General features: G+C 41.8%; 1 protein-coding gene across 1 annotated transcript in view; it reads right to left on the bottom strand.

Moving 5' to 3' along the window:
- OBSCN (obscurin, cytoskeletal calmodulin and titin-interacting RhoGEF) overlaps positions 1-26,373 on the bottom strand; it is a 197,682-nt gene that overhangs the window by 38,587 nt on the left and 132,722 nt on the right. Inside the window, exons 80-96 of the mRNA XM_075082169.1 lie at positions 26,036-26,102; positions 24,453-24,481; positions 24,021-24,149; positions 23,043-23,182; positions 22,149-22,349; positions 21,738-21,820; positions 20,834-21,007; positions 19,212-19,371; positions 17,911-18,027; positions 16,476-16,640; positions 15,003-15,161; positions 13,537-13,714; positions 11,315-11,428; positions 10,439-10,606; positions 10,061-10,163; positions 9,491-9,620; positions 8,267-8,372 (exon numbers count right to left, since the gene is read on the bottom strand). Coding sequence (XP_074938270.1) covers positions 8,267-8,372; positions 9,491-9,620; positions 10,061-10,163; positions 10,439-10,606; positions 11,315-11,428; positions 13,537-13,714; positions 15,003-15,161; positions 16,476-16,640; positions 17,911-18,027; positions 19,212-19,371; positions 20,834-21,007; positions 21,738-21,820; positions 22,149-22,349; positions 23,043-23,182; positions 24,021-24,149; positions 24,453-24,481; positions 26,036-26,102 — 2,223 coding nt within the window. The remainder of the gene's footprint in view (positions 1-8,266; positions 8,373-9,490; positions 9,621-10,060; positions 10,164-10,438; positions 10,607-11,314; positions 11,429-13,536; positions 13,715-15,002; positions 15,162-16,475; positions 16,641-17,910; positions 18,028-19,211; positions 19,372-20,833; positions 21,008-21,737; positions 21,821-22,148; positions 22,350-23,042; positions 23,183-24,020; positions 24,150-24,452; positions 24,482-26,035; positions 26,103-26,373) is intronic.

Raw genomic sequence — 26,373 nt, 5'->3', positions numbered from 1 at the left:
CTAAAGACAAGGATGAATCCATGTGTGCTTGCACTAGACTTTGATCACACTGCAAGGTTAAAATGCTTTTTTGTGTCTGGGATTTGCATATATAATCATTATTCAATCCCATCTCTAAATTATCCATTATTTTCTGCTAGTAGTTTCAAAGCTGCTTCTGTTCCTCAGCTCGCTACACATTAAGGAGAGCTGGAGTGTGCCCTTAGAGAGCTGTTCCCAGACTTTACCCCATCACTATCCCGATTAGAGCTGAGGTCCACTCTGATGAGTTCATGACCGCATCCACTGGCAAAAGGAGGGGAATTTCTGTTGTTCTGAGATCCGGCTCATAAACGTACCAACCTCCTTTGGGGCTGCAGCCCTTAATTTAGGAACCACTTCTTGAGCTGTCCAAAGCAACAGTCTATGGAATTTGCATGTCAGGAATTTAGAAATTAGCTTAACTGATGGCATTTTGTATTAGTTTCATATTATTTAATCAACCAATATTAATGCTTCCGCTTGTGATTTGAGATCATAAAGGGTAAAGGAGGACTATTAGCTGACTGAGGAGGGATGTAAAATGAAAGCATCTCTCCAGGTGATTTACAGGCACAGAGATGCAGGATGATGAGATTTACTAAGCTTTAGACATGGTCTGGCTCTGAGTCATTCCTTCCTGCTCATGACTTTCTCAGGACGTTTCTGAATATGATATAAAAATTATTTCTCTGTTTAGATACCCCATGGGTATCTGAGATGGTATAGGCAGAAACACCTTTGTTTTCTGGTCTTTGCAGAGTAAAAAAGCCTAATGACTGGAGATGGTAACTAAGCTGATGTGCTGAAGAGTGAGGGGCGAAGGCAGAACCCCCTCCTGCCTCTCGTGTCTGCTCTTTGCCTATTCAAGGTGGCAGCTGCTAGGAGGGGGGACACGTCTTCTTATATGCCACTGGCTCCAAATGGGCTGAGTGCATGGATCATAACTAATAGTCATCATAGAAAATAATAAAAGAGATAAAAGGTAAGCAATTCTTAGCCATATTTTAGCTGTCATTTCACCCATTCGCCTCACCATGTAATGAAAGTTAAAAAAAAAAAATCAACTTTATCATTGTGTCCAAGTCAAGGACTGATTTTAGCAATACTACAACTCTCAAGGGAATGCATTTCCCCAAAATATCCATTGCATTGTCACCTACTGTCATTAGGACATGATTTGAATAGCTTGGAGGTGATCTGAACGCCTACCATAGAAGGACAATGTCCCCTTTCCAGCACATGAAGCAATTTTATTATGTGTTTGTTTATGATACTTAAAACCAAGAAGATACTTTAAGATCTTAACGGCTGATGAGCTTCTGATTCTACATATGACTGAGAAAGTACTGCTTTTTTGCTGTAATTAATCTTTATACGTTATAGACACCCAATATAAACCAGGCTCAAAGTATCCAAAAAGCCCAAGTCATTATTAGGAAAAAAACTCATGTTAGAAATATAGAGACAGAAAGGGATAAAAATGTGCATCTTCCCTCTGCTTCATCATAAAAGGCTTTCCTGAAGAACTTAAGACAGAAAGCCAGAAGAAATGGCTGTAAACTGTGAAGTATTTGTTACATTTGTACATTTTCCCAAGCAGCCAGTTCTCAGAGCTGCTTGCTTTTCAACGTTGAGAGTCAGACTCTACCTTCTTGAGCTCTTGTGCAACTCCAGCAGTATTCAGCGGAATTTTTTCACACGTAATATCATTAAAAACCTGACCCAGGCTGTGTCTAACACCAGTGACGCTGTTTTTAAAAGCATAGTAAGGTATTTTTTCAGGTGGTCACTTTGCACAGCACAGAATACCGTGAGGCCTGGCAGGATGGGAATGAACACGCTTGCATGGCCAATAAACACAAGCTTGTTATTGGGTCATGCATAGGCAGCAAGGCAGAACACAAATGTTACCCCAAAAAAAAAAAAATCAACACTTACATGATGATGGTTTTCTTGGGCACTTTAGTCTCTTGTTCAGTGACTACAAAGAAAACAGTATGAACAGCATGGGGTTAAAGAAAGGCAAAAGCTGAAATGATTAAATTAACTTTGCTCAGTTAATAAAAATAAACTGGAGTGAAAAAAACAGCTGTACCATCCCATCCATGCTTTCTGTGGTTGTTTCCAGCATCATCTTTAGTGTTTCTGGCCAAGAATGAAAATTCAGAGTGCTCTCTGAACAGTGAATGATTTAGCCTTGAAATTACATGTTTTGTGGAGAGCGAGACTGCTGTCTGTTTTTCTGCGAGAATCTGTTTATTCTACTGTGAGATTCTGACATTTTTGTTTGGCAAGTCAAAGCTAGAAAGCAATGTCCTTTTTCCTTTTTTTTCCCTCTAATAAGGCAGTGATGGTGTAAGAAACCTGAAAATGCCTTGATCTGGAAAATCATGGATAGCTGAAATTTTTAAAACTGTGATTTCACTTACTAGAAAAAGCGTTTCCCCAAACACTGAACAGTTTCCACGATTTTGTGGACTAGATGCAAAATCCAAGCTGATAACAATGAAAACTAAAATCATTATCATCAGTACAGAAAATCAGCATCAAAAAAACCCCACCCTAGGAAACCCAGGAGAGCCCTTTTATTCTGACCCTCGTCCCATAACAAACTAGAAGTTGTTGATGCATATCAAGATCAAAAGAAATGATTTAATGATTTTGCAAATATTTCTTAATATTGACATTTTTAAAAATACAAAAGATACCATTTGAAGAGCTAATAGACATTTTTGGCAGGTTCCCATCCTGTCTGCTGGAATAAAATTAAGACACTGTTTGAACCAGACTCTTTTGAACACACTCTGAACTGCTGAAACCTATTTGAGATGTAGAAAAATACAACAGCAAGCCCCACTTTTTCTTTAATAAACTAATAAAGTTTCTAAAGAAAAAATTTAATCTCAGAGTAATTTTTCCAGCAATTCATTTGCAATCTTCCAGGCAGCCTTTAACAAATAAGCTCTGGTAATTTTCAGTTGGTACAATTGAAAGTGAACTGCAACTTAAAAATATGCCTATAAAATCACAAAGAGTTCTTGCCCAGGGATCTTGTAGTATCTGTGTTATTTGTTTAATAATTTCTGATTAGTGCTGATGTTTTCAATAGTGCCCCAAAGCTGCACTGACCGAAAATTAAAAATACATTTACAATATTAGACAGAATAGTTTAACCTAATATTTTCCCTCCGCTTAACTTCCAAGGGCTCTCTTCTGCCACTGCGTAAAACAACAAATCCCACCATAACGAAAAAGGATTTTGAGCAAATGTTGATGTTAACGCCTGACCTAGAGCTCTATGTTTTCTTTGCAGAGCCTCATCTCATCTATGCATGTAAAAATCTGGAAAAAATTTCCCGTAGAGTCAAAGAAGTTACTGCAGAATTAGGTGGGTTTAAACAAAAACTGTTTGAAAATTAGATTTTGTAGCTTACTGGGTAAGTAAAGGGCAAAATTCCTTTCAGACGTTTTTCTCTCAACACAGTTACAATATAACTGCTTCCTTATCCTTAGTTAATACTTTTTAAATAATTCAAAACCTTTTTAAAATGGTGGAATGATAATTATACAAGGATGGAAGGTGAACCGAGTGCTCAAACAATTTACTGCACCCAGGTTAGACATTTTCACTGAATTTTTAAGCCTTTAAATCAGTATTGTGCAATTTTTACATAGCGCTCTGAAAATCTCATCAAATAATATAATGAGATTAATCCATAAGCAGCAAGAGCATCAGTTCTGATGTAAATAAGAATGAATTAACTTGAATATACATCGAAACATGGGTGTTTAATACAGTTATTTTAACAACTGTATTTATATGATCAGTAAATATGTATTTAATGAAATCCCACTGTCTGTAAGAAGAAGTGTCTTTAATGTTTACTCTATCAACGTCTGTTCCTGCAGCCTTCCCAAATGACATCACTGCAATATTTCTCTATGTAGCAGACGTCAAAGGGATTCAGTATTCGGAAGTTCAGCCGGCCTGGGAGGAGAAAGCTGTAAATGGCATGTAGTACGTGGGTCCTGATGACTTGCAGTTTAGTGCATGACAGATCAATTCTATATGTGCTATCCGAGGTGTGAGGGAGGCTTTAAGCAATCCTATACAAAGGATAGAACCACATGAAAGTAGGATGAGAGAATTTGGGTTTGTTTTTGTTTTCCCCGAGAGGAAAATATTATGCATCCGTTTTAGCACCGGATTTATCATTTCAACTTGTTCAGTAGCGTTTTAGGAAAACAGCTTTGCAAAGCAGGAGCCCCTGAGAAGCAGGTTAAAAGCTCTAAGCATTAGAATCAGCCAATGCTTTATAGGACTAGACTCCTCTTTGGTTAATACATTAAATCATTGACTTACAAGTAATGAAACATTTAGGATAAGTCAGTTCTCGTTGCTGTGAGTGGATGAAGGGTGGTTTATGGCCTTTACTACAGACTTTAAGCCTGCTTTCTCCACTCACAGAAACAGAAACCTATTTTTCCTGCACAGCGCACGCTGCTGGCATAAACCACAGGAGCACTGCTCTGCTTTCACCCCTCTTCTGCTACGCTTAGGAGATTAATCTGCAACAGGGGATGCACAAATCTGACATGAGCTGCTAAAGCTAGTCTTAAAATGAGCAATTCATGGACATAACACAGTCTCCTAAATTGCGTGAATGAAATGCAAGTGATGCAAGTGTTTTGCACTCTCTCCAAGAAAAGGCTCCACTCCTGCAGCGACTGAGTTGGTTGTAAAGATTGTGCTTTCTTGAATTTGCACTGAAAACCACGTGGCCAGCCCAAAAATGAGACTAAACAATGATGACAACAGAATAAAAATAACAGGATAAATATCCTAACCACCACCCCAAGCAGGCGACTTTAAGAAGGTCAGGGGGACAAACTCCTGTGTCCTATTTCTTCAGTAAAAGGGTAGCACTAAAAGTTCTAATGCTCCTCTGTGGTTTAAAGCACTCTTCGATCCGAGAGCCTCAATTTTTTAACTTTTCCCTGCAAGGTGGCTATTACCAAACAAGGCAACTAAATAACTTGCCCAAAGCTCTGCATGAGATCTAAGGCAAGGCTATGAAGCGATTCCTGTCGCCTGGCTGTAACTGCACTGGGTGTTTTCCTTTGTGGTTTTGTTTGTCTCCACTTATGTAGCTGATTCCTTCCCCTACAACCAACGACCTCACTATATGTCCCGGACCTGTCCGCCCAGGTGAGAATGCAACACCTTTCAAAACACTGGGATTTGCTTTTCTTAAAAAAAAAAAAAAAAAAAGAACAAGTTAGTGAGCCTGGGATGAATGAATCGCAAGGGTAACACGTTAAAAATGGATGCCAGAGCACATCAGCCCAGATCTGCCGCGTGGAGGTTAAGCAGCAAGGTGCAAAGCAAACAGTCAACTTGAAGTCAAAGAGAAGGGTCTTCTTTCAGTTACACTTGTTTTTTAAGTGTCTAAAATTCTTCCAATATCCACAGAAAAAGGGTTTTTAAAGCAACTCTCCCTTGACTTCAGTGCAGCGACCAGGTGTAGCAGAAGGCAGAACTCAGCATTTCAGGCTTACAGCCCAAGCTGTGGGTGCTCGCAAGGGTACCCCATAGTCCAGTGGTTTCCAGCCTTTTTAGATTTGGTCCTTCCAATGGGTCAGCAAATCCCGACAGTGTGAATTTAAACCTAATGACAAGAAGTTTGCTTTTGAGACCCATGGTGTTGGACTGCGGACTGTCACTGACTGCAGGTCAGGGCTCATAAACCACTGTACTAATGGTATCCCAAAGTGTGACTGTAGGTTTGGTTCAGTATAACAAACAGTACAGAAAGGCAGGAGGATAAAATCTAAAGGAGTTGCAGCTAAAACCCCTTGGGTGCCTCAGGAGTCTCTGACAGTAGTCATTTCACAGAACCAACGATAAATCAGGTAAAACTCAGGCCCAATGTGCAGGTGATCTAGGAAACAGACACAGTATCTATTTTCTGTTGTAATAGTACCACACAGCAGCAAAGTTGTCCTCTTGGTGAAGTTACAAATAATCCCATTTTCACAAATAGAAAGGATTGTAAGGATGGAAAGAGAAAGCCTTCATGAGATCCATCCATCCTGCAGTTCTTTGCCAGATGAACCTGATTTTTCCATAGGTAGATCAAGGCTGATATTGATTCTCAAGAAAGCAACGAATTCCCTCCTCGGTCAAGCGTATTATGCCAAATGCATCCCTGATGCGATTCAGCTCAGAACAATCCTCTTGCTCCATGGATGAGCCTGCTCTTTGCTCCATTGGCCTGAAACAGCTCTCTCTGTTTCTCCCTGGAGGTGACTCAGGGATCTGTTTCCTTCCCTATTACCAAGTTCAAGTGATTGCACATCACGGGGCAAAAACTATTTTACAACATTTCTGAAGCTTCCAGGCAAACTCCAATTATATTTCTTCAACCAAGCTCATGACATCTTTTATTTATGACTGCGGGAATAACAGCACATGAGTAATTTGGGGCTGAACATGTACATTTGCAACCCCAAGGGCTGAACAGTGCTCCTACCACTGTTTTACAGCCCTTGTTTGTTTGAATAACATCTTCTGCCTTGGTACAAGGGAATTTCATCGAGACATGCCACCCTAACAGTGACTTGTTTGTGTTCCTCTGCATCCTGCATACAACCTATTTTTCTCTCTTTAGGACATAGCAAGGACAAAGCATTCACGTACTTCAAGGTTTATCCTGCTGAAACAATTATAGTGCTGCTGGGCTACTAACACCATTCTCCCTGTAACGCTTTTGAATGATTTGATGGTACTCTGGGAAAGGGCTACAAGGAAAGCAAGTATAAAACCAAGACAAGCAAGTCCATAGATCAGGATACTAATCTTAGCAGCCTGTTGTGTCTAAATCCTCTTACTGTAATAATGCAACATTAGTGTCTACAGAGGAGCGGCCAAAAGGCCTGTCCAGACCAGGACCTGTCTCAGACAGGGCCAACAGCAGAAGACTATGGAAAGTGATGAAAAAAATGTGAGTGGAGTACCGTTTTCCTGAATATTTCTCTAGACTCCAATCATTTGCTGCTCAGCAGCTTTTTGAGCCAGAATGCCTTTGTATTTGATGGCTCTCACTTGAATGTTGATAATAACAATTATCCCACACTTGAACCCCTGTTATTTTCACAAGACGGTGTGCAAAAGCTGAAGATGAGGAAAGAAGGTCCTACAGCTGTCAGGAAACCTCTGGCTTTTGTTTGCCATGTCTCCACTAACCACATCTGGGACAGCTCTCTGACACCCAGGTTGGTGCTGTGGAATGGCCTATGCCTATCTCAGTCTTCTCTCTTAACTTCCAAAACAGTAAGGTATCTATTATTTTTATAAATGGTCCCTTGGCTGTATTATCTCCTGAACTGCTGCTGGGAACTAGTTGGGAGATGCGGCGCTGGCTGGCTCATGCTCAGCCAGCCAAAACCACTTCTAAGATGTACGAAGAACCAATTTCCCACACCAGGAAATGTTTCTTAAGCAGATATAGCTGCTGATTTAAACTCTGTTGTGATGGGTTTATAGCAAGCACGTCTAACACACTGCTTCTGGAAATCCCTTTGATAAGAAGGTAACTTTAGGCAGTCACATCCTAAAGGTGTTAAGAAAGAGACGTGGTTTTGGATGGGTGTAAACTCAGTCCGTATCACCCTACCAATTCAGGTGAAACATCCGGAAAAAAAAGGAATAGACTCTGGCTGTGTCGTGCGTAACACCTAAACAGTCCTAGGTAATGGATGAACCAATATTGATCAGGATATATGGCTGTCAGTTTTGCTTTCCCAGCAATTCCAGATGGTCTTCGGTGGTATTTCAGAAACGATCACAATATGCCTTCAGCTTTACTTACTGGCCCCTGTTTTTTCTCAGCAGTACGTAACTCACGTTCTGCCAGGCTGACACACATTTTCAAGTATTCCAATAGGAATAGAAACATTTTTCTTGCACTAGTGGTGGTGTGACATGCCCTTCATTTGCTCCTCTTTTTTCATATAATGCGTTTACAAACATTATATGATAAAGTTGATTTGCCAGGTTTGGAAATCAACAGATGGTGATGGGTATAGAGCTGAGCTGCAGTATACCCATGCACATCTTGATAGACATACAGATACGTGTACACCAACAATCAACATGGATAAGATGGCAAATATGTTTGATCCGCAATGAGACGGTTTTAGAGTAATTCACTGACATACTTACGGAGCTGGTCAAGGATCATACCTTCTATAGTAATGGCTTGGTCTCCTCTCCTCTCCTGGGTCAGGGCTGCAGCACTGTGATGGTAAAGTTCTGCTCCACTTTTTGCAGACCCTAATCTGTTCACCAGCTGAAGAGAATCATGCGGTACCAAATGAAATGCAGGAGGTTTTTGTATAATAAAACGTTCCTATACTACATTACAAATCCATTGCAAGTACATGAGTACAGAAATGGGGGAGGATGTGACCCCAAACCTAAGCTAGATTTTGTATGAACCTATTGCTGCTCAGTGGAGTTCACGGTAATGCTTTACCGCAAGTGACTCACACAGACAAGTTACAGCACATCAGCTAACTTAGATATTTGCAGTTTGCTCTGCAGCCTGTGACTTGCTCCTGAGGTAGCTCTGTCTCTACCAGCAGGCACAGATTCCTGCTGTGTGGCATTTAAGTGGCAGTTAGAGAGGTTTTTCGTTTTTCAGCCAAGGGAATACTGGACGTTGGGATCCTGGCTAATGGCAAATGCAAGGTAATGTTATTTTGACAAAATTCTAGTAGGGATCTTTAAATTATATCAGACTTCCTAAATATTTCTGTGGAATAACTGTGAAGTTGCTGTGAGCTGAACAGTTTACCATGGGTCAAGCTGATCCATGCTGATTCCCTAAATCAAGGTCAACTGTTTTTATTGCTGAGCCCTGAGAACTTATTGCTAGTTTATTACAATGAATGCATAGACTATGACTAATTTTTAGAAAATATTTTACAGTTCATTTATTTTAATTTATTAGATACTTCCATGTATGCTTGCTCAAGAAACAGGAATTTCAGAGGTTTACACTTCCACTGAGATTTAATTTCTTTCTTCTGGCTTTGGATGGCTTCTTTGTAGTGGCATGAATCTCTTCTAATTTAAAGACCTCCAGAAAAAAAGGTCATGTCAGAATGGTCCTAAACTTTGTAGGAGGTACCTCTAAAGATCTGGATCTGAATTTAAGCTACAGATCAAGCTCACTCAATTATTATTTGAACCACCGGACTCTCATATCAGAATATTCTGAAGCATTTGAATGTTGACAATCCAGATCTAGTTCGGGAGAACCTGACTTTGTATAAACTTTTTTCAAATGGCAGGCAGCAGCAATCACTCAGGCACTGCTCTCGTGCAATGGATCTCTCCCAGTAAAATGAATTCTCCTACCTATGTCATATCAGACAGCAGATCTTTAATTCTCCCCAAACTTACCTCACATTCATAGTGTCCCATATCTTCATTGGAAGGGTTCTTGACCACCAGGACTATTATGCCACTCCGTGGTTCACTGAAAGTCTGGTATTTACTTGTGTCTTTCAATAGGAGACCATCTTTGTACCATCTGGATGTGGAAAACGCAGACTATAAGCCAGGAGAAAATATGCAGCGTCAAGAAGTCCCCAGCTCACCAATCCATCTACCAGACCAGTGGGCAAACGACTCAAAAGTTAACCGTTAGACAAAAGTTTGGATCCTGGAATATTCAAAATTCAAGTGTAAGTCAGGGAGGATAAAGGAATGATAAAATATTGTCAGGGCATTAGATCTGATAGAGTCCTATGGCAGGTATTATCTGAAGGTATTTCTTTTCAGATGCTAGCTGGAATAAATTGCTGAGAATCTCGGGAATGTTGGGCTTGGGAAAAGCCAGCATTGGGAGGGGGTTAAGGTGGAAGACACAGAGAAGAAAGGGTTATAACCTTGAAAGAAATGGCAGGAGACTGTTCTGACCATGCAAAATGGGAAAACAGGATTTGTTCCAGTGTGACTTGAAGAACTGACCTGATTTGAGGCCTAGGTGCTCCTTCGATAGTGCAGGTAAACTGAGCATCTTCACCCTCCACAAAATAAGCATTTCTAACCTTGTTCACAAATCGTGGTGGCACTGCAGAACAAGGATAAATGTAGCTAGTAGCTGGAAATATGACCAGGTATGGAGGATGTGTCCCTGACCAGATAATTCTTATGATGTTTGCAAATGAGACACTAAAGATCAAATTTTTTTGACCTAAGAACAAGTGACTACACCTGTACATCAAATAATTTTGTTAAATATTATCCAGTAGATGTTATATAGAACTTCTGGAATGTTTTAATATGCATGTTTAAGGTATTACATAGCAGAATACTTTAAAACAATGCATCTGTACAGGACTTTACCTTGAACAAGTATCTTTCCTAAGGTACTGGCATTTCCAGCAGGACTGGAAGCAAAGCACATGTACTGTCCTGAGTCAACTCCTGTGAGGTTGTCCAAGATCAACGTGCAGGAACCATCGGGATCTTCTATTATAATGTGATGGGGATCTACCTCCACAGGCTTTCCATCTTAAAGATAAAGGGGGAAAAAGTCTTCATAAAGGGTTTAGTAACAATTTTGTTGTCTCCTTGGGAATTTCACCCAGCTTTTTATCTTGAGAGGACTGACAGCTGTATTTGCTCTGTTGCAGCTGATGTTGGTGGTTGAGGAATGAGTTGTTCATCTTCCTTCAGCTCTCTAAAAACATCCTCTGGGCAAAGTACTGTTGAAGGTCCTCATACATAATCAACCTCATTTAAAAGTGAAATTATCCCAGAGTATGTCCTGTGCAGTTATAGCTCTGATTCGCTAGCCAAAGGAACACCTCCAAAGTGACTGTAAACATGTAGAACAGAGCTTTACAAGGCCTGAGCTTATAGCAAAGCTGTTTCCTCTGCAGTACAGTAATGCTGGGGAAAAGAGTATGTCCACCCAGCTGCCTGTGCTATGACATGGAAACATCTGAGCTAGTTCAAACAGGTAGTTCATTTACTAGAAATTGTCCAACTGCCACAAGATGTGAATTCATACGGGCTAATAGGCAAACCTGAAAAAGCAGGGTATATTAACTCACTGGAAGATGTATGTTACTTGCGTTGTTTAGTAGCTAACTTTCAGACTAGACTTGGGTACCTCTAGATGGTCAGCTTTCAGATTACCCACTAACCAATTAGCACGAAGCAATATAGATGGGGAACAAATCTGGAGGATGCATTTCATGGCCTGCTGCCTCATACCTTTGTACCAGCTGACAGATGGCTTGGGAGCTCCCGTAACTTTGCAAGCCAGCTTGACTGTCTCTCCCAGCTCAGCTGTACAATCCGCCAGTTCTTCCTCAAAGTCTGGAGGTACTGAAACATCAGAATAAGCATATTAGTCCAGAGGAGGAGGGCTTTGTCCATAGGATGGCTGCTGCAAAGTAAGATAAGAATAGGTATAATTTTTGCAAATCTGTGAGGTTCAGAATAGAAAGCTGAACAGGAAATTTCAGCAGCTAATGACTTTCCAGGTGACAGGCTGTCCTTGCTTATCTGAGACTAAATTCCATCTGTCAACTGTCTGTTGTTGGCTGTAAAGATGGGCGATAAAAAAATGGGATTTGTTGCTGATCTGGAAGTATTTTGGGCCATGATTTTAATAAGTACCTCTGTTATTAAGACACTACACATCTGTCACAGTTAAGAGTATTCCCCAGTTAAAATGTTCCCTTGATATCCAAACTAGTACTCTGTCAGTTTCCATACAATAAAATCTATGCTTTGTTAAGGGACTTTTATTTTAACTTATTATTACCATATGAAACTATGCAAAACTATTCTGATAGTCTTCCCCATTAGAACACCTCACTAAAAGCATAAAAATAAAATGTTTTCAGCATACATACACTAAAACCAACTCTGTTCTGGCATTTTAAAATGCCAAATTTCCTTATGCTGTAAAAGACACCATTTCTAGCTTATACGTGGACAATAAAGGTCTAATAGCCCTGCTGATAAATTTTGTGGATAGAAAATTGGTGGAATCTTAAATGACAGATAAAGCAGCCTGAATGACAAGATAAAAATCCAAAGCAAACCCATGTGCCCAGATACAGCAATGTAAGCCAGAAGTTGAGTGGAGGATTTGGTATCCAACAAAGTCCAACTGCTGGAGCAAGGCCAGCGCAGAGCTGCCAAGGTGATCAGGGGCTGGAGCATCTCCCTTGGGAGGAAAGGCTGAGAGACCTGGGCTTGTTCAGCCTGGGGAAGAGAAGGCTGAGGGGGGGATCTCATCAGTGCCTATAAATACCTGAAGGGTGGGTGTCAGGGGGATGGGGCCGGGCTCTTTTCAGCGGTGCCCAACGCCAGGCCAAGGGGCCACGGGCACAAGCTGGAACACGGGAAGTTCCACCTGAACATGAGGACAAACCCCTTCCCTGTGCGGGTGCCCGAGCAGGGGCACAGGCTGCCCAGGGAGGCTGTGGGGTCCCTTCCCTGGAGACATTCACCCCCCGCCTGGACGCGGCCCTGTGCCCCTGCTCTGGGGGTGCCTGCTCCAGCAGGGGTGGGACGGGGTGAGCTCCAGAGGGCCCTTCCAACCCCTATCGGTCTGGGATCTGTGATTCTGTGAAAGTGACAGGGGCCTTTGTCCTGGTATGAGTAGGATTCTGGGTCAGGTCCTGAGACTACTTTTCCCACTGGAGTCTGATGCTCTTAGTGTAACAGGCCAGGGCCTTTGTCACCGAACTGTGTGGTTGTCTACCCTTCTGCTACCTCTGCCAGATCAAATGCATCTCTAGTGTTAACTTTGCAATTTGTGTTTTAGAAGTTTCAATTCTGTTCTCCAGTGAGGCACATTTTCTGGGCTGTTTTGCTGGAGAACACCCCCCTCTTCTTATTGAAAACACTATATGTATATGAAGACAGGGAACTGAGCAACCACCTCAGCCTCAGCCTCTGTTCCTCCACCAAAGGCAAGCCACATCACCTGAAACAGCCAGGGGTAGCCAGTTCTTCTCAGCTCATCAGCCTGTGTTTTCCACACTTGGGTTATGGACACGGAAGAGTAATTAGAAAGTTACTAATCTGCTCTGGTGTTCCCTCAAAATCTACACAGGTCCTGTGGGCCTCTGTTGTGTACATTCAATCACTTCAGTGATATACAGGCTTGGCACTCTTGATGGTAAGTGGAGTGAGTCAAACACCACTATCCCATCCTGATCCCAGTACCTTCCCCAGTTCACATGGAGGACCTAACACTGCTATAATCATTCCAGTTAAAGGTTTCGGCATGCTGTGAAGTCATGTGAGTTGTTATTTACATCAGTTTGTGATTTGATGTGATTAAAGGAAAACCTCCAACCGTAGTTCAATTTAAGAGGTGGCAGATGACCCTCCCTCTTTTGCTAATCTCCTTCCTGAATCAGGAAGAGCACGCAAAAAAACCCTAGGAGGTTTTGGCTATCTTGAGCCATACTCACTCCAGACAGGCTCGCTGATCCGCTGCTGTATGCCACAGATCTCCTTCACCCAGGAGTTCTTGATATTCACTGTACGTGCCTGCAGGAGGTACTTGCGGACCAAGTCTTCCCGTTCGTGCCAGATCTCAAATGCTCGGTCGTCCCCTTCCACAAGGTCGTTCACATCTATGTTGTTCAGCTGCGTGACAGGAGGAGGACAAAAAAGTCCACACACATCCTGTGTTCTTAGGGCTGAATTACAGCCAGAGCCTTTCCCACAACTCAAATCCCAGAGTTTAGGACAGTTCAGATCTGGACCTAGCCTTTGTGAACCAGAACCATCTTCAATCAAGGTTTGAAACTGGAACAACTATTAAATACCAGCAAGTCTCCTGCTGCCAGTGTGTACCCTCTCCAGTGGACATGAGTTGTGCCATTCCCATTAAAGCTATATGAGGTGCTCCAACAGCAAAGGGATAATTTACACCATTTTTAAAGATTTTTCAGATTGTATGAGCAATGCAACGTGGCTTTGGCTGAACAGCAGTCAGGGTCACTTTGCAACCCTTTCCCCAGTATATTTGACATTCTGGTTACCAAACAGACATTTTCCTGGGAGTATTTATTACATTTCAGGAAAATAACATCCAGCATTAAAGGGTATCCCAAGGGTGGGACACACCAACCCTACAGTGCCCAGGAAGAGCCCAATCAGGGACAACGTGAAAAGAAATTACAGACCAGGCATTCTCTGGATGAAGCATCCTGGTTTGTTTTGTTTTTTTTTTTTTTTAAATAAAATCTGCCTGTGAATATCAATGAGGACAGAGATTAGGACTTTCAGAAGGCCCTGACTGGGCTAGGTCAGGAACTCCCTGGGTTTTTTTGTTTGTTGGTTGGTTTTTACTGGAGTTGGGCGTCTACTGCCTTGGGAAAATTTTTTTTCTACAGTTTCTTACAGTTTTAACCTGAGCCCTGAATGTCTGAAGATGACCTGGTCAAATCCTCTGCATTTTTCATTTCTAAACAGGAATTGGTGTCAGGAAAAGATATAACCAGCAGAGAGAACCACTGGGAATGTAGCATATGACTAACATAGCATTTCCTCCAATTCATTACCAACATTACAGACTGCCAAAACCAAAGACCTACAGTTGCTAGCAAATACTATAGACAGGAAAATTCACACCAATACACATACTTAACTCAATTGAGTTAACTCAGTGAGGTAACAGAGATGAATAAAAACTTGTACGAGTAATATTGCTGCACAGCAAAAACTCACCCACGCTTTTGGTGGTTTCTGACATGTTTCTGACAGGTTTAACAGAAAGATTTAGGGATAGACATAGATTTTTACTTGTGCTTCAAAGAGTTTTGGAAACAAAGGAATAGCTCAAAAGGATTAGTGAAATGTCAGAGCTGGATATAAATGTGAAGTTCTAACTGACACAGAAATGCTCTAGGTGCGGATATAATGATCAGACCTTCATGATGTTCTTGAAGATGTAACTGTAGGTGTCTGTCTTTGTGTCTCGCTTTGGTTTACAGATCACAATATAATTTTTGAAGAGGAAGACATGTCTTTTGTGTCCTTTCCATGCCATTCTAGCTCCTGGAGCTCCTTCCCACACAATGAAGTGGCCCTGATAGGAAAAAGAAGCAAGAGCACATAGTGATAAATCTGGAATAATTACTACCATGATGTCTCACTGTCATTTTTCAGTGAACAGATAAAAAAGTTTGCTACTACACCTTATGTGTCTCTGTTTTATTACAGCACAGCAGATGGTTTCTAATGCTAAAGGTGATGCATCAGACTGACAGGGCTGCACACAGTTGTCATTACATTGTCCTTTAAATGGTATTATTTGTTGCCGGAAAAACTGACAGCTCGTCAGGTAGGCACACTCTTGGAAATGGAAATGCTAATGGAAAATTGTATTTTGCGGATTATGCAGACACTTTATATGCTCATTTGGTCTCCTTCACCAGAGCAGGACATTCTTCTCATGTACCTTCACACATATACAGCTCAGTTAGTGACATGGGTTCCCCCTTGGCATCATTAGGGAGAAGTAAGCACTCTTGGGGTATGAATGGATCTCTTTTTCAGATGTCTAAATGTGGATAGATGAATGCCCACCAGTGTATCACTGTAATTTAGCCTTACAACTCCAGCCAGCAATACACTGTGATTCCCATGGAAGACAGACGATATGAACAGGCAGAGTAAATGACTTGCCCAGCGTGACACAGTAAGTCTACAAAGAAACAGGAATTTGAGTAAGGGTGTTGAAAGTCCTACACCGTTGTCCTAATAGCTTGGTCACCTTTCCTCTGTGCTCCCAAAACACACATCTGTTTCGTGAAAGAGACCTGGAGAAGCACACAGGTCTTTTGAAGATATATGAACAGCCATGGGAGAACATCCATAAACTGATCTGATGTTTTCACATGGAGCATATGCGACATATACTATGGAACCTTGTACCGGCATCCCAGCAAACTAGGCTCTTCAGAAGAACCGTGTCAAATGAAAGCATGTAGATTGAAAAGGCCCAGTGAGCTTCTAACAGTTGAGGAATCAACAGGAAAACCCACTGATGCCAATAATTTCAGGACTTGGCCCATATAGCTTGAAAATAATAAGAAAGGACAAAAAAAAAAAATGCTTTAAAAGCATGAGAGGTCCCAGAACGAATCTGTTCCTGCTTGATGAGTGGGTTAGAGGGGCAAATAACTACATCACGTGTGAATCGCTCCATAAGCATCAATGCTCTGGTGCTTCAAACCTTAATCAAGCCGGGAGACCCATCTCTCTGAACAGTAAGAAAGGCAATAGGCAAATACTCTTTTTCAGATATGATTTCTAAAGGAGCTTCTTGTAGGATCTAAGGCTACTTAGAAACTAGCGAAGACATGCATAGCACTAACACTGACTGAGAAATTCCAGTTACCTGTCGGATGGGTTCACCGAGGCTTTCCAAGGTCCCCGGATAATTCTCAATGAGTGAGACATGGAGGTTGTTTTCTGCCCTTCGGGTGAGTGCAGACACAATGGCATAAGCCTGCTCCAGCAAAGTGCAGTTTTGGCTATTTCTTGCTTTGTTTCGGATTAATTCCTGTAGATGAATGGGGAAAATATTACCGGGCAGTCAGGAAAAAAAAATGCATTTCCTTGATAGCTGAATTGTTTCTCAATATCTGTTCCAGCTCTTCCATCTGAGCAACATTTTTCCCATTCTCTCACTGTGTGCTTTTTAGCTACCAAAGTCTCCTCTTTCCTACCCATTCCATAGCCTCACTGACTAGCCAGTCTGGCTTTCCCTTACATCAACTGATATTAAAAAAAGAGAAAGTTGAAGCAAATACCCAATATGCTTCAGTGGTTGAAAACCAAAAACCCCCAAAGGAATCCTAAATGCATCCATTGCATGTCTCGTGTGCTTACTCTGACGATACCACGAGGCAAGCAATTGACGTTGCAGTGCTAAACTAAGAGTTGCTATTAGATTAAAAGCAAGAATGGATGGAAAAAATATGAAATGGAGGTTATCCTTTTCTTCCACATTCCTTCCTGTTCCTCTTTTTTAGTAATAAAGGCAGGCTCACTCCATCTTCCAAGGGACCCTTTAAAATGTTGGTGTTTGTGTGGAGGCTGGTGTTCAAAATTAGAAAGTTAATTTCAGCCTTCTTCAAACTCTTCCAATTGCTCTCTCCTGCAGTGCTCAAATACAGAAGTATTTTGGCAGTCGTCTTTCTGACTGTCCTAGTGCTATTCCCCATTAAAAATACCATTAAAAAATGCTACTTTGAAACTTTTGTTGGTGGTCTGGGCTAGAGCTGGAGATAGTGGGGCAGATGAAAACTTCAAAGGTGAAACATTTCAGGATGGTAGAATGAAGCGAAGCTCTTCAGAAAACAAAAATTTCATCTTACTATAATGTCAGTATAAAAGACAAGGAGAGAAACTGGTAAGTTAATTTCTTGCACATTGGAAATTGCTTATTTTTTGTAACATACCTGTTGCTGAGTGTGAAGCAAATTCATACTTGTCATGGATAGATACATCCATGTATTCATATATGTGCATATAAGCGTATATTTTTATACATGCATATGCATATATTTAAAGATCATTCAGCTAAATCTTGCTGAACTTTATGGGGTTGGAGACTCTGAATCTCTACCCGGATTTACATTTTAAAAACTACTTAGAGAGCACCGTCACTGGTGACAATTACTCTCGCTCTTACTTAAGCAGCTTTCAATTGTAGTTGCATCAGAAGAAAGCCAAGAAATATGAAATAAAAATAAAATATTTTTCTACACGAGCTGCACAAAGCAGAACATAAACCTATCAGATATAACCATATAACAAAAGCTTTTCACCTTGATTATAGTCTGGTACTGCTGGATCCTGTTTATGGGTTTTTCGAGGTAGTGCTGCAGTGGTGGGATAAGTGGCTGTGAAGGATCTTCATTAGTTAAAATTTCATCTGTGTATCTCTGAGAAAATACATAGAAGAATGAGGAAGGTTGTTATAAAGAACAATTGAAAATATTAATCCCTGGAAAATGCTCATATGATGCTGGTTCATAGTCCTAACTAGCCAGAACTGGATAGCTCTACCAGATGTTACCACCCTGTATTTTGGACATCTGTAGCCCTTCCCCATCCTTTACCAGCTAGTTATCACTTTAGACGGCAAAAATCTCTGAAATGCTGAATTTGTCTGCTTTTCCAGTGCAGGACTGACGCTGGGGAAACGTGACCCAAAGCCCGCGGAACCAGATGGTGTGACAGGAAAGATCAGCGCCGTTGGGGGGTGGGAGGGCAGGAGTGAGGGAATGCGGTGCCAGCGTTGCTGGTACCAGACCTCGGACGAGAGTGGTCCACGTGTTTGCAGCGCCAGCGACCGGAGCGAGTGAAGGGCTCGGCACCGGCACCTTGAGTGGGAAGCAGAGGTCGTAAGGCCCCTGTGCTGGGACATCAGCTGCTGAGCTGGATGTTTATCCTTTCCACTGACCTGGTGCACGTGGGTGCAACTGTGTGCAATTCACCAGCAAAGCTGGACTAGCTGCAAGTAGGAGACCCAGGATCCAGGTATGGCTATTAGGGAGGCGGAAAGCTTCCAGCGAGCATCAAGCTGGACTAGCTGGCAAGTAGGAGGCTCATGGAGATGGTAAAAGTGCTCAGGATCTGGGCAGGGGTATCAGATGGACAGAGGAGCCGTGCTGCTACTCAAGGGATCCATGAACATCCATGTGCTCATGGATCTGGGGTGTTGTGTGTGTGTTTTCACTAGTGAACTTCAATCCTGAGCAGCTGGTGAGAAGAAACAGGGTTTTCCTTTCTATACTAATATTTTATGTGAGATTGCTTGGTCTTATAATGTGATGCCCCTTAAAACATCTCTTAATTACAGTTACATAATCACAGACACATTCATATCTGTATAATCTCTATAATATTCATAAATGCATAATCATATGTATATATGTTCCCATATTTATTGTACTGACCAGGAAGGACTAGACAGTGAATACAAAATTATCATATTTAGCAATGATTTCCCACAAAAAATATTTAATAATCCTTTTCAGGATCACATTTGTGATTAATAACTACATTTCTCAATGGAGTGGGTTACAGGATGCATGTTCAGCAGGTACTTTGGCTACTGTTTTACCTTGTAGAAATCCTGGACAGCTTTGCTGACAACGATCGACTCAGCCTGTACCCTCCCCACCAGGTACTGGATGTATTTATTAAACTCTGCTTCGTGCTTGATAAAGCACATGGCCACATCGTCATCAGTGTCACATTTCTGCAAGCTTCGGAGGAAGACACTGTGGAGACAAAGAAAAAAGGTCATCTAAGGAGAAGGTGATGGAATGAAGCTAGAATACAGCCCCAGCAGCCAGAGTTTTAAATCAGGCAATTTCAGGTTAGCACAGATTAAAGGAACCGGCTGGGGGAAACGAGGGATGTTGCCACATTAGCGTTGACCTTCTTAATGCCTCTTCACCCAGCATGATGCTGTCCCTCTTAGCCTGAATGTATGAAATGTGCTGCAAGGATGGTAGGGATAACTTTCAGGGGCTTAGCTCAAGTTGGGACGTTAACCGCTCCCCAGATCCTTACGCCTCAGTTTAAGGATCCGTGAGCCATCCAGATGAGCGAAGATAGAGATCCTTACTCTGTTTCACGCAGGATATTGAGGAAGGTTCACATGCACAAAGATTTTTAGCAGTGTCGTTAGCTGATAACATGCATCACCTCTCGCAGTTGCAGTTAATTTGGGGGAAAAATAAAAGGAGAGGGAGGGAGAAGACAGAGTGAGGGAGAAAAGAGAAGGAAATTTATTCTCATGGCCCAGCCAGGAAAAGTGCTAGATCTCCCACATAAATGTCCTCCCCATTGCAGAATCAGTGCCCCCCATAATGCTTATCCCAGAGTAACTATATACTTCTCATCACAACCTGCTCTAACTCCATATAGGTTGTTCCTGCTTACAATGCTGCGAGCACTGATTGGAGCACACGTTGATCGGAGAAGGTGCTGCATACTCGCTGGCTGAGCTTTGTGCGTGCATATTATTGACCCCTCCACTGAGGCAAACCAAAATTTAGGACCACAGAGCAGGAAAACGGGGAAGACAGGGTGATTCTCATACTGTTGGCAGGTACTTCCCATAAGAACGATCACTTCCCATGAGAGAAAGGTCATCAAGGTGCAAAATGAAGCCCCTTAGCAATGGAAAGCCTGAGGCATGTAAGACATTGTACAACACGTCCTCACCCAGGCAAGTAAAAGTATTTCAGCCTGGACCTTGGGAATTCACTTTGTGAATAGATACACAGTAAATCCTTTCTTGCAGTAGGCAGAGGCGTTGTGGCATGGCGTTGTACCTGGGCAGCTGGCTACAGCTGGATGTGTTTTGAATGCATGGACGCTGGCATCAGTTTTAGATGAATGTGTATCTGTATGAAGACACCACTGAAATGCCTGTAAGACTGTGTTGCCTTTTCATAATTATTCACTGTTTCTTAATTAAATTCACTTAAAAGGGTAAGAAATAAGCTGGACATATGAAGCCTTGAAGCTCTGAAGGGTATTATAGAAGTCCCAATCCTGGGCGCAGACTTAAGCTATGCCATCATCTATCATCCCAAAAGGACCCTCAGTTCCCTTGCACCTCAGCACGGCCTGTGCCCCACATCCTTCTCAGTAATAATAGTTACTGGGGCTCTGACACCAGCTATGTGAGCCACTCTTTGGTCTCAAATGGAGGCATGTGGGAATACTTACCTGAAATGGAAGTGAGCAATGTCATCAATATTTCTGAAGATGGTGGATTTCTGACTTGCGACAGCTCCTGGGACATTGGGACAGGTCTCAGTGTACTTAAGGTGATGAGTCTGGAGGAACTGTAGATCTTGAATGTAATCCTCTTCTGAGATCAACAGCTCTTGAATAAGAACACTGAAGGGAAGACAAATAGGCAAAAGAAATCACAGAAAAGTCATCACAATTATCCTTGACATCCTGAGAGACTTTTAGGCTGTAAAGTAGAGATATATGATCAGAGGAACAGACTCCCTGGAGTGTGCTGACTAGATCCCCTCTGACCATAAGAGGAACGTAGACACCCTGCTCATGGAGTGACACCTCTACTGAACAGACATCTACTGTTAGGGCAGATTAAACAGCATGAGCAACAAAACAATCCATGTAAAGTAGGCAGTAGCAATTTCAATGCCACTTTACGCAGTCAAGAAAGCAACTGTCTCCATGAGGGCACTCTCAGCAGTGTGCTGCGCTGCAAGGGAGCAACACAAGGTTGAGTGCTTTCACTCCCTCTTTGGACATCATCCTCAGATATAGGGAACCCTGAAGTACTGTAGGTTAGGATTTTGTGAAATCAGACAGCTTCTGGAATGACATCACGTAAAACTTTCCTTTCAAGTCATCCAATATGACTTAGATTGCCTGGAACTTTCCTAGGCTGAAATCAGTGGCGAAACCTAATCAAAGCTCACAAATTACCAGTCTGAGAGAATCAAGGGTTTGCTTGATTCCGGGAAATAGGAGGTGGCAGGACTCAGCAGAGGAAAAACAGTGACTCTGACAGGAGGGACCTAGATGCCAACATTCAAGTTAGCTCAAAAGGCAGGAAAACCAAGGGTGCAAATACCAAATGACACAAGCTCACCTTAGCTTCCTTTTATATTCGTCTTCAGAAACAAACTCTCCAGGGAACTCGGGAGCTTCTGTTGTTCCCCACTCCGGTGACAACTAAAACACAAGAAAAAAGAAACATTATTCTTTTAAGTTAACAGTGCTTTTATCCATGCACACTGAGGAATATCCCTCGCATGTTCACAGTCCCTTTCAACAGTTCCTAAAACAATGTGAAAGTTCCTTTTTGCTGGGGGATGATTAGGTCTTTCAAACCCAGCACATAGACAGAAATATTGTCTAATCAAAATATGAAAAAGTCTAATCATGTTACAGGCCCCTTCAACAACCTCCTCATCCATCACCCCTTGCAAAATGGATGGCTCTAAACTTCAACAGGAGCAAGTAATTTTACAGGAAAAATAAACACAACATGATCAGTCACCTTTAATTTCTTGTCCAGATAAGCTGGAGATACCCAACCCTGTCGAGAGGGACTAGATTTTGTGGGTTTAGTCCTGACCAGCCATTTCAGAGGATGAGCTGAATCAAGGACTTCCACATATTGGCCTTCCTTCAAAGTGATGGTCTCCCTGTCAGGCGCAGCAGGCACGTAGTCAGCTGTGACCATGTAGACATCAAAGATCTGCAGGCATGAAACAACAGTTATTTTGTGCTCTGAAAAAAAGAGTGCAGTAACACCAGCAGAACACAAGCGCTTACCTTTGATCTTTGTTTAATGTTTTATTCTCCAGCCCTTGTATGGCAAAGAGAATCACTTTTTGCTTTTTTGCAAGTGTAAGACTAAATCTCTAGGAGGCTCAGGCCATATTTTCTAAACTACCCGAGGTGTTTTGGATTTACACCATGAAACAGTGGATTTTTCTCCCATCCTGAAAATGTCAAAATATGTTAACATTTCCAAAGTTTAATTTCTTTTTTTTTTTTAAGGAAGTGTTTGAAATGAACACCCAAAAAAGTTCTAATTTTCATGAAATTCTCATTTTTCTCATGAAGAACTTCTCAACAAAATTCTTCTGACCACCTCTATCCCACGCCACAGAAAATCAAGCTCTGTCTTTCTGAAGCTCAGCCATGAAAGCAAAAGATGCCAGATAATGGGTACGTTTTGACCATGTTGACTTGAACAACTTGCTCAAGATCACACAGTGAGCATTGGAATTTGATTCTCTCTGCGGTACGTCACAGACCCAATATTTAACCACTAAATACACCTACTGAACTACATCCCTAAAGGGGATGGCGATCCTTAAACCATAGGATGTTGGTCTTTCTCAGTTTTCTCCTTGTTTCAAACTTGTCCATAAAGATATCATACCTCTCCTCTGGAATCCCCATCTTCAGATTCAGAGGAGGACTCCTGAGCGATGGATGAAGGTCTGGATCGTCCATGGCGAGGGGATGCTGAGGGAGTTTTTGATTCATCATCACTTTCTGCGCCTGGCACTCGAAGTGTAGCTAAAAAGCAGAGCAACAGCAAAGTGTGAAATAAAGATCTCCAATTTGAACATGAGCCAAATCTATAATTTTCAATCTCATAAAATAATTGTTCCCTAGGAATAGCAGAATTTGTAGTATTTAGTGTGATCTCCTATTGGTATTTAGGATTAAACAAATAATTGGGACATTTTAATACACGAGGTTGCATACCCAATGCATGCATTGCCTCTGCACTGTGAGAATATTTGTAGGAGAGGTAATGCCTCTATTTTTGCTTCAAGCTAAAATTTTACTGCAAGATAATCAGTATGTGATACACAAACCCAGATTTTTCGTTTAATTCAACAAACCATTGGATTACTGCACAGCTGTGTGCACAGTTTTCAGCCTCAACTTGATTTTAAGATCTCATTATGAGGCAAAACTTGGATGTCAGAAGTCTTCAAAACAGGATTGCTTTTGGATTCAGGAGTGGTGAATATCTGAGGAACTCGAAATACCTAAGATGTTCAAAATATGCATCAATTTTTACAATTTGCCCTCCACTCTAAAGCTTACAGTTATTCCTGATCATTTAAATAAACACTGTATATATAAAATGGAGACAATCCTTCTTAGTTCACTGTAGTAGCTTTTTTGCCTAGTTCAAAACTGTAGAATAAGACATGCAGTTTGGATAGACTCTTACTAAAAATTCTCAGTTCTAAGCATTTACTTATGCTTATGTAGAATGGCTGTCTCAAACCTGCCTCATAAATCTCACTGATATTTAAAGTCCAAATGATACCTAAAAAAAAAAAAAGAAAGATTGCATGTTTTTCAATACTAATTCAATTGTGTTGGCCAGGTTCCTTACCCTGATTTATTTTTGCAGATACCATTTCTGAGATACGCGAGGTGAGTTTCTGGAAGAACTCATCTGAGCCAACATCAGCTAAAGAAATAGGGCTTTTGGGTACACCTCCCCTACCACCTTCAAGGTCTCCTGGAAAAGAGAACGTTTTCTATTAAGCAGGCTGTGGCATTGGAAAGTCATCTTTTTGGGTAACAAAAGCTTCCGTGGAAGGAAGGTCTAACTTTCTTCACTCCCCCTGTTTTTAAAACTGTGCTTGTTCAAATTTCATCTGAATAATTCCCCCCTGAACAGAGGTCAGTCCTGAAAAGTTCCAACATTTCAGACAGTTTCAAGAAAACAGGACAAAAGTAGGTGGTAATAATGAAATACATAGACAATATCAGCTGTAGACGTGCAGGGCAGGAGTAAGAAAGAGAAAATAGCTGCTTTTACCTTCTCTTGTTTCAGAGGGATGAACAGCTCTGAAAAAAAAAAAGAGGAAAGCAGAGTTAAAAGTTAAAATAAAATGTGTAGTGTGGAGAGCTAAATAAGAAACACCTCTTCCTTCTCACAACTTGTATGTGAAGGTTGGGAATATCTAATTTAGGACTCTGGATTGCAGGTGCTGGTAGCCAATACTCTCCAGGGCCACTATAAAAATGAGAACTGGGGGACCTGGCTCGTACCGGCACAAACACACTTGGGTGTCTTAGACTTTGAGCCAAATCCCATCTGAGAATTCTCCTTATTCCTGACTTTTATCTCAAACTGTTGCTTGAGAAGACCTGGCTGCTCAGGGAGTGGGGTGCAGAACAGAGTAGCCTCCATCTCCCCGGTGCTGCTGGGACTTTATTCCCAGCTGACACTGAAATAAAATTATTACAGTTGGAGACATTACATCAAGTGGGATCTGTAGTCCCAGTCAGTTTTCAGTTAACTAATTCTCAACAATTTCATGTGGTTTCATCAAGAAACCAAGGACTGGAGAATATGCAGATGCTGTGGTCCTGCCATGAGACCACATCACGATGCCCGTGTGTCGGGGAAGCAAGCTGACTGCTGGCACTGCAGTGGTTTTGAGGTCCAAAGAGACCCTCGCTACGCTGACAGCTTTACCAGCACTAAATTCATTCATGCAAGCAGGAATGGGGCAGGGGACTATATTGTCATCGCTGAGTGGAAATGGCTTCACGGATGTGAAGAACTACCAGCATCTGCATCTGATGAAGAGTGTTTGAGGTGTTTCCCCAGACTACAGCTCTGCCAAAACACTAATATCCTGAAGTCAACATCTCTGCTATTCCTGTGCATTTTGGAGGCAGGATATAAATTTTCATTGCACAAGCTGTTCTGCCCTAATTCTCCGTTAGTACAGAGGAAGCAGGAGGAAGTTCGCTCCGCTTGATATCTGACAAACTATACATCACTAAGTATGTCTAACAGAGCCTGGGCACATCCCTGGGAGAGGTTGGAGGGGAATAACTGAATTCACCCTGCAGCTTTCTTCACTCTTTTTCAGAGGAAGACTGATCAAGCCTTTCAGGCTAAGCATATTCTAGAAGTTAAGGTGTGTTCAGGTGGATACTGCTTTTTGAGACTGTACCTGCCTCGTATCCAAGCCACGAATGGCTAATTGAGGAGGTTGTTCTTCAGGTGCATTTGTAAAGAAGTTTGTGAGCAGACCTTTTCCATCTACTCCTTTTTCTGTGAAGGGTCAGTGTATTTCAGTGTTGACAAGTAACAGACCTTGACCCTGTGAAATTTTTGGGCATTCTGCTTAGGAGATGGAAAAGCAGCAATAATTTTATATGACCTACCCATTTTTTTTGTCCTTGTTCTTATCCTCCCTGATAATCAAGCATAAATGGCTGACATCGATACTATTTATAACACTTTCCATTCTAGGACCTCAAACCCTAGTGCTGAGACTTGAATATAAGATGTCCAAAGTGGGCACTGCCTAAAAGTGACTCATGGACACTCCTGCAGGGTGTTACCTGCACTGTTCCACTTCAGCAATGGGTGGCCACACTTACCCCAGCGTGGTCATGATGGCTTCTGACACCATCACGCGCTCCTGGGTCAGAACTTCAGCCTCTTTCACTGCAAGATTAGGGTTTGTCATTAGAAGACAAAAGTAGAGTAGAAAAAGACAAAGGTTGGGTATGTTCTTTTTATGTATTTAATGTAGTCACATTTTCTAGACATGGATTACTGGGAACACTGGAATACTGAATCTGCCCTGTTATCAGCTCCTGACCTGGGATATATACTCCCACTCATATGATACAAATAGTTTGCTCTTTGCCCTGTTCATGTAGGTGTATGATTGCCCCATTTCTCTACATTGATCAGGCCATGCTCCTGTAGTTCT

The sequence above is a fragment of the Phalacrocorax aristotelis genome, chromosome 2, assembly GCF_949628215.1.
Source record: "Phalacrocorax aristotelis chromosome 2, bGulAri2.1, whole genome shotgun sequence".
Lineage (NCBI taxonomy): Eukaryota > Metazoa > Chordata > Aves > Suliformes > Phalacrocoracidae > Phalacrocorax > Phalacrocorax aristotelis.
This window is presented reverse-complemented; position numbering and strand designations above follow the sequence as displayed.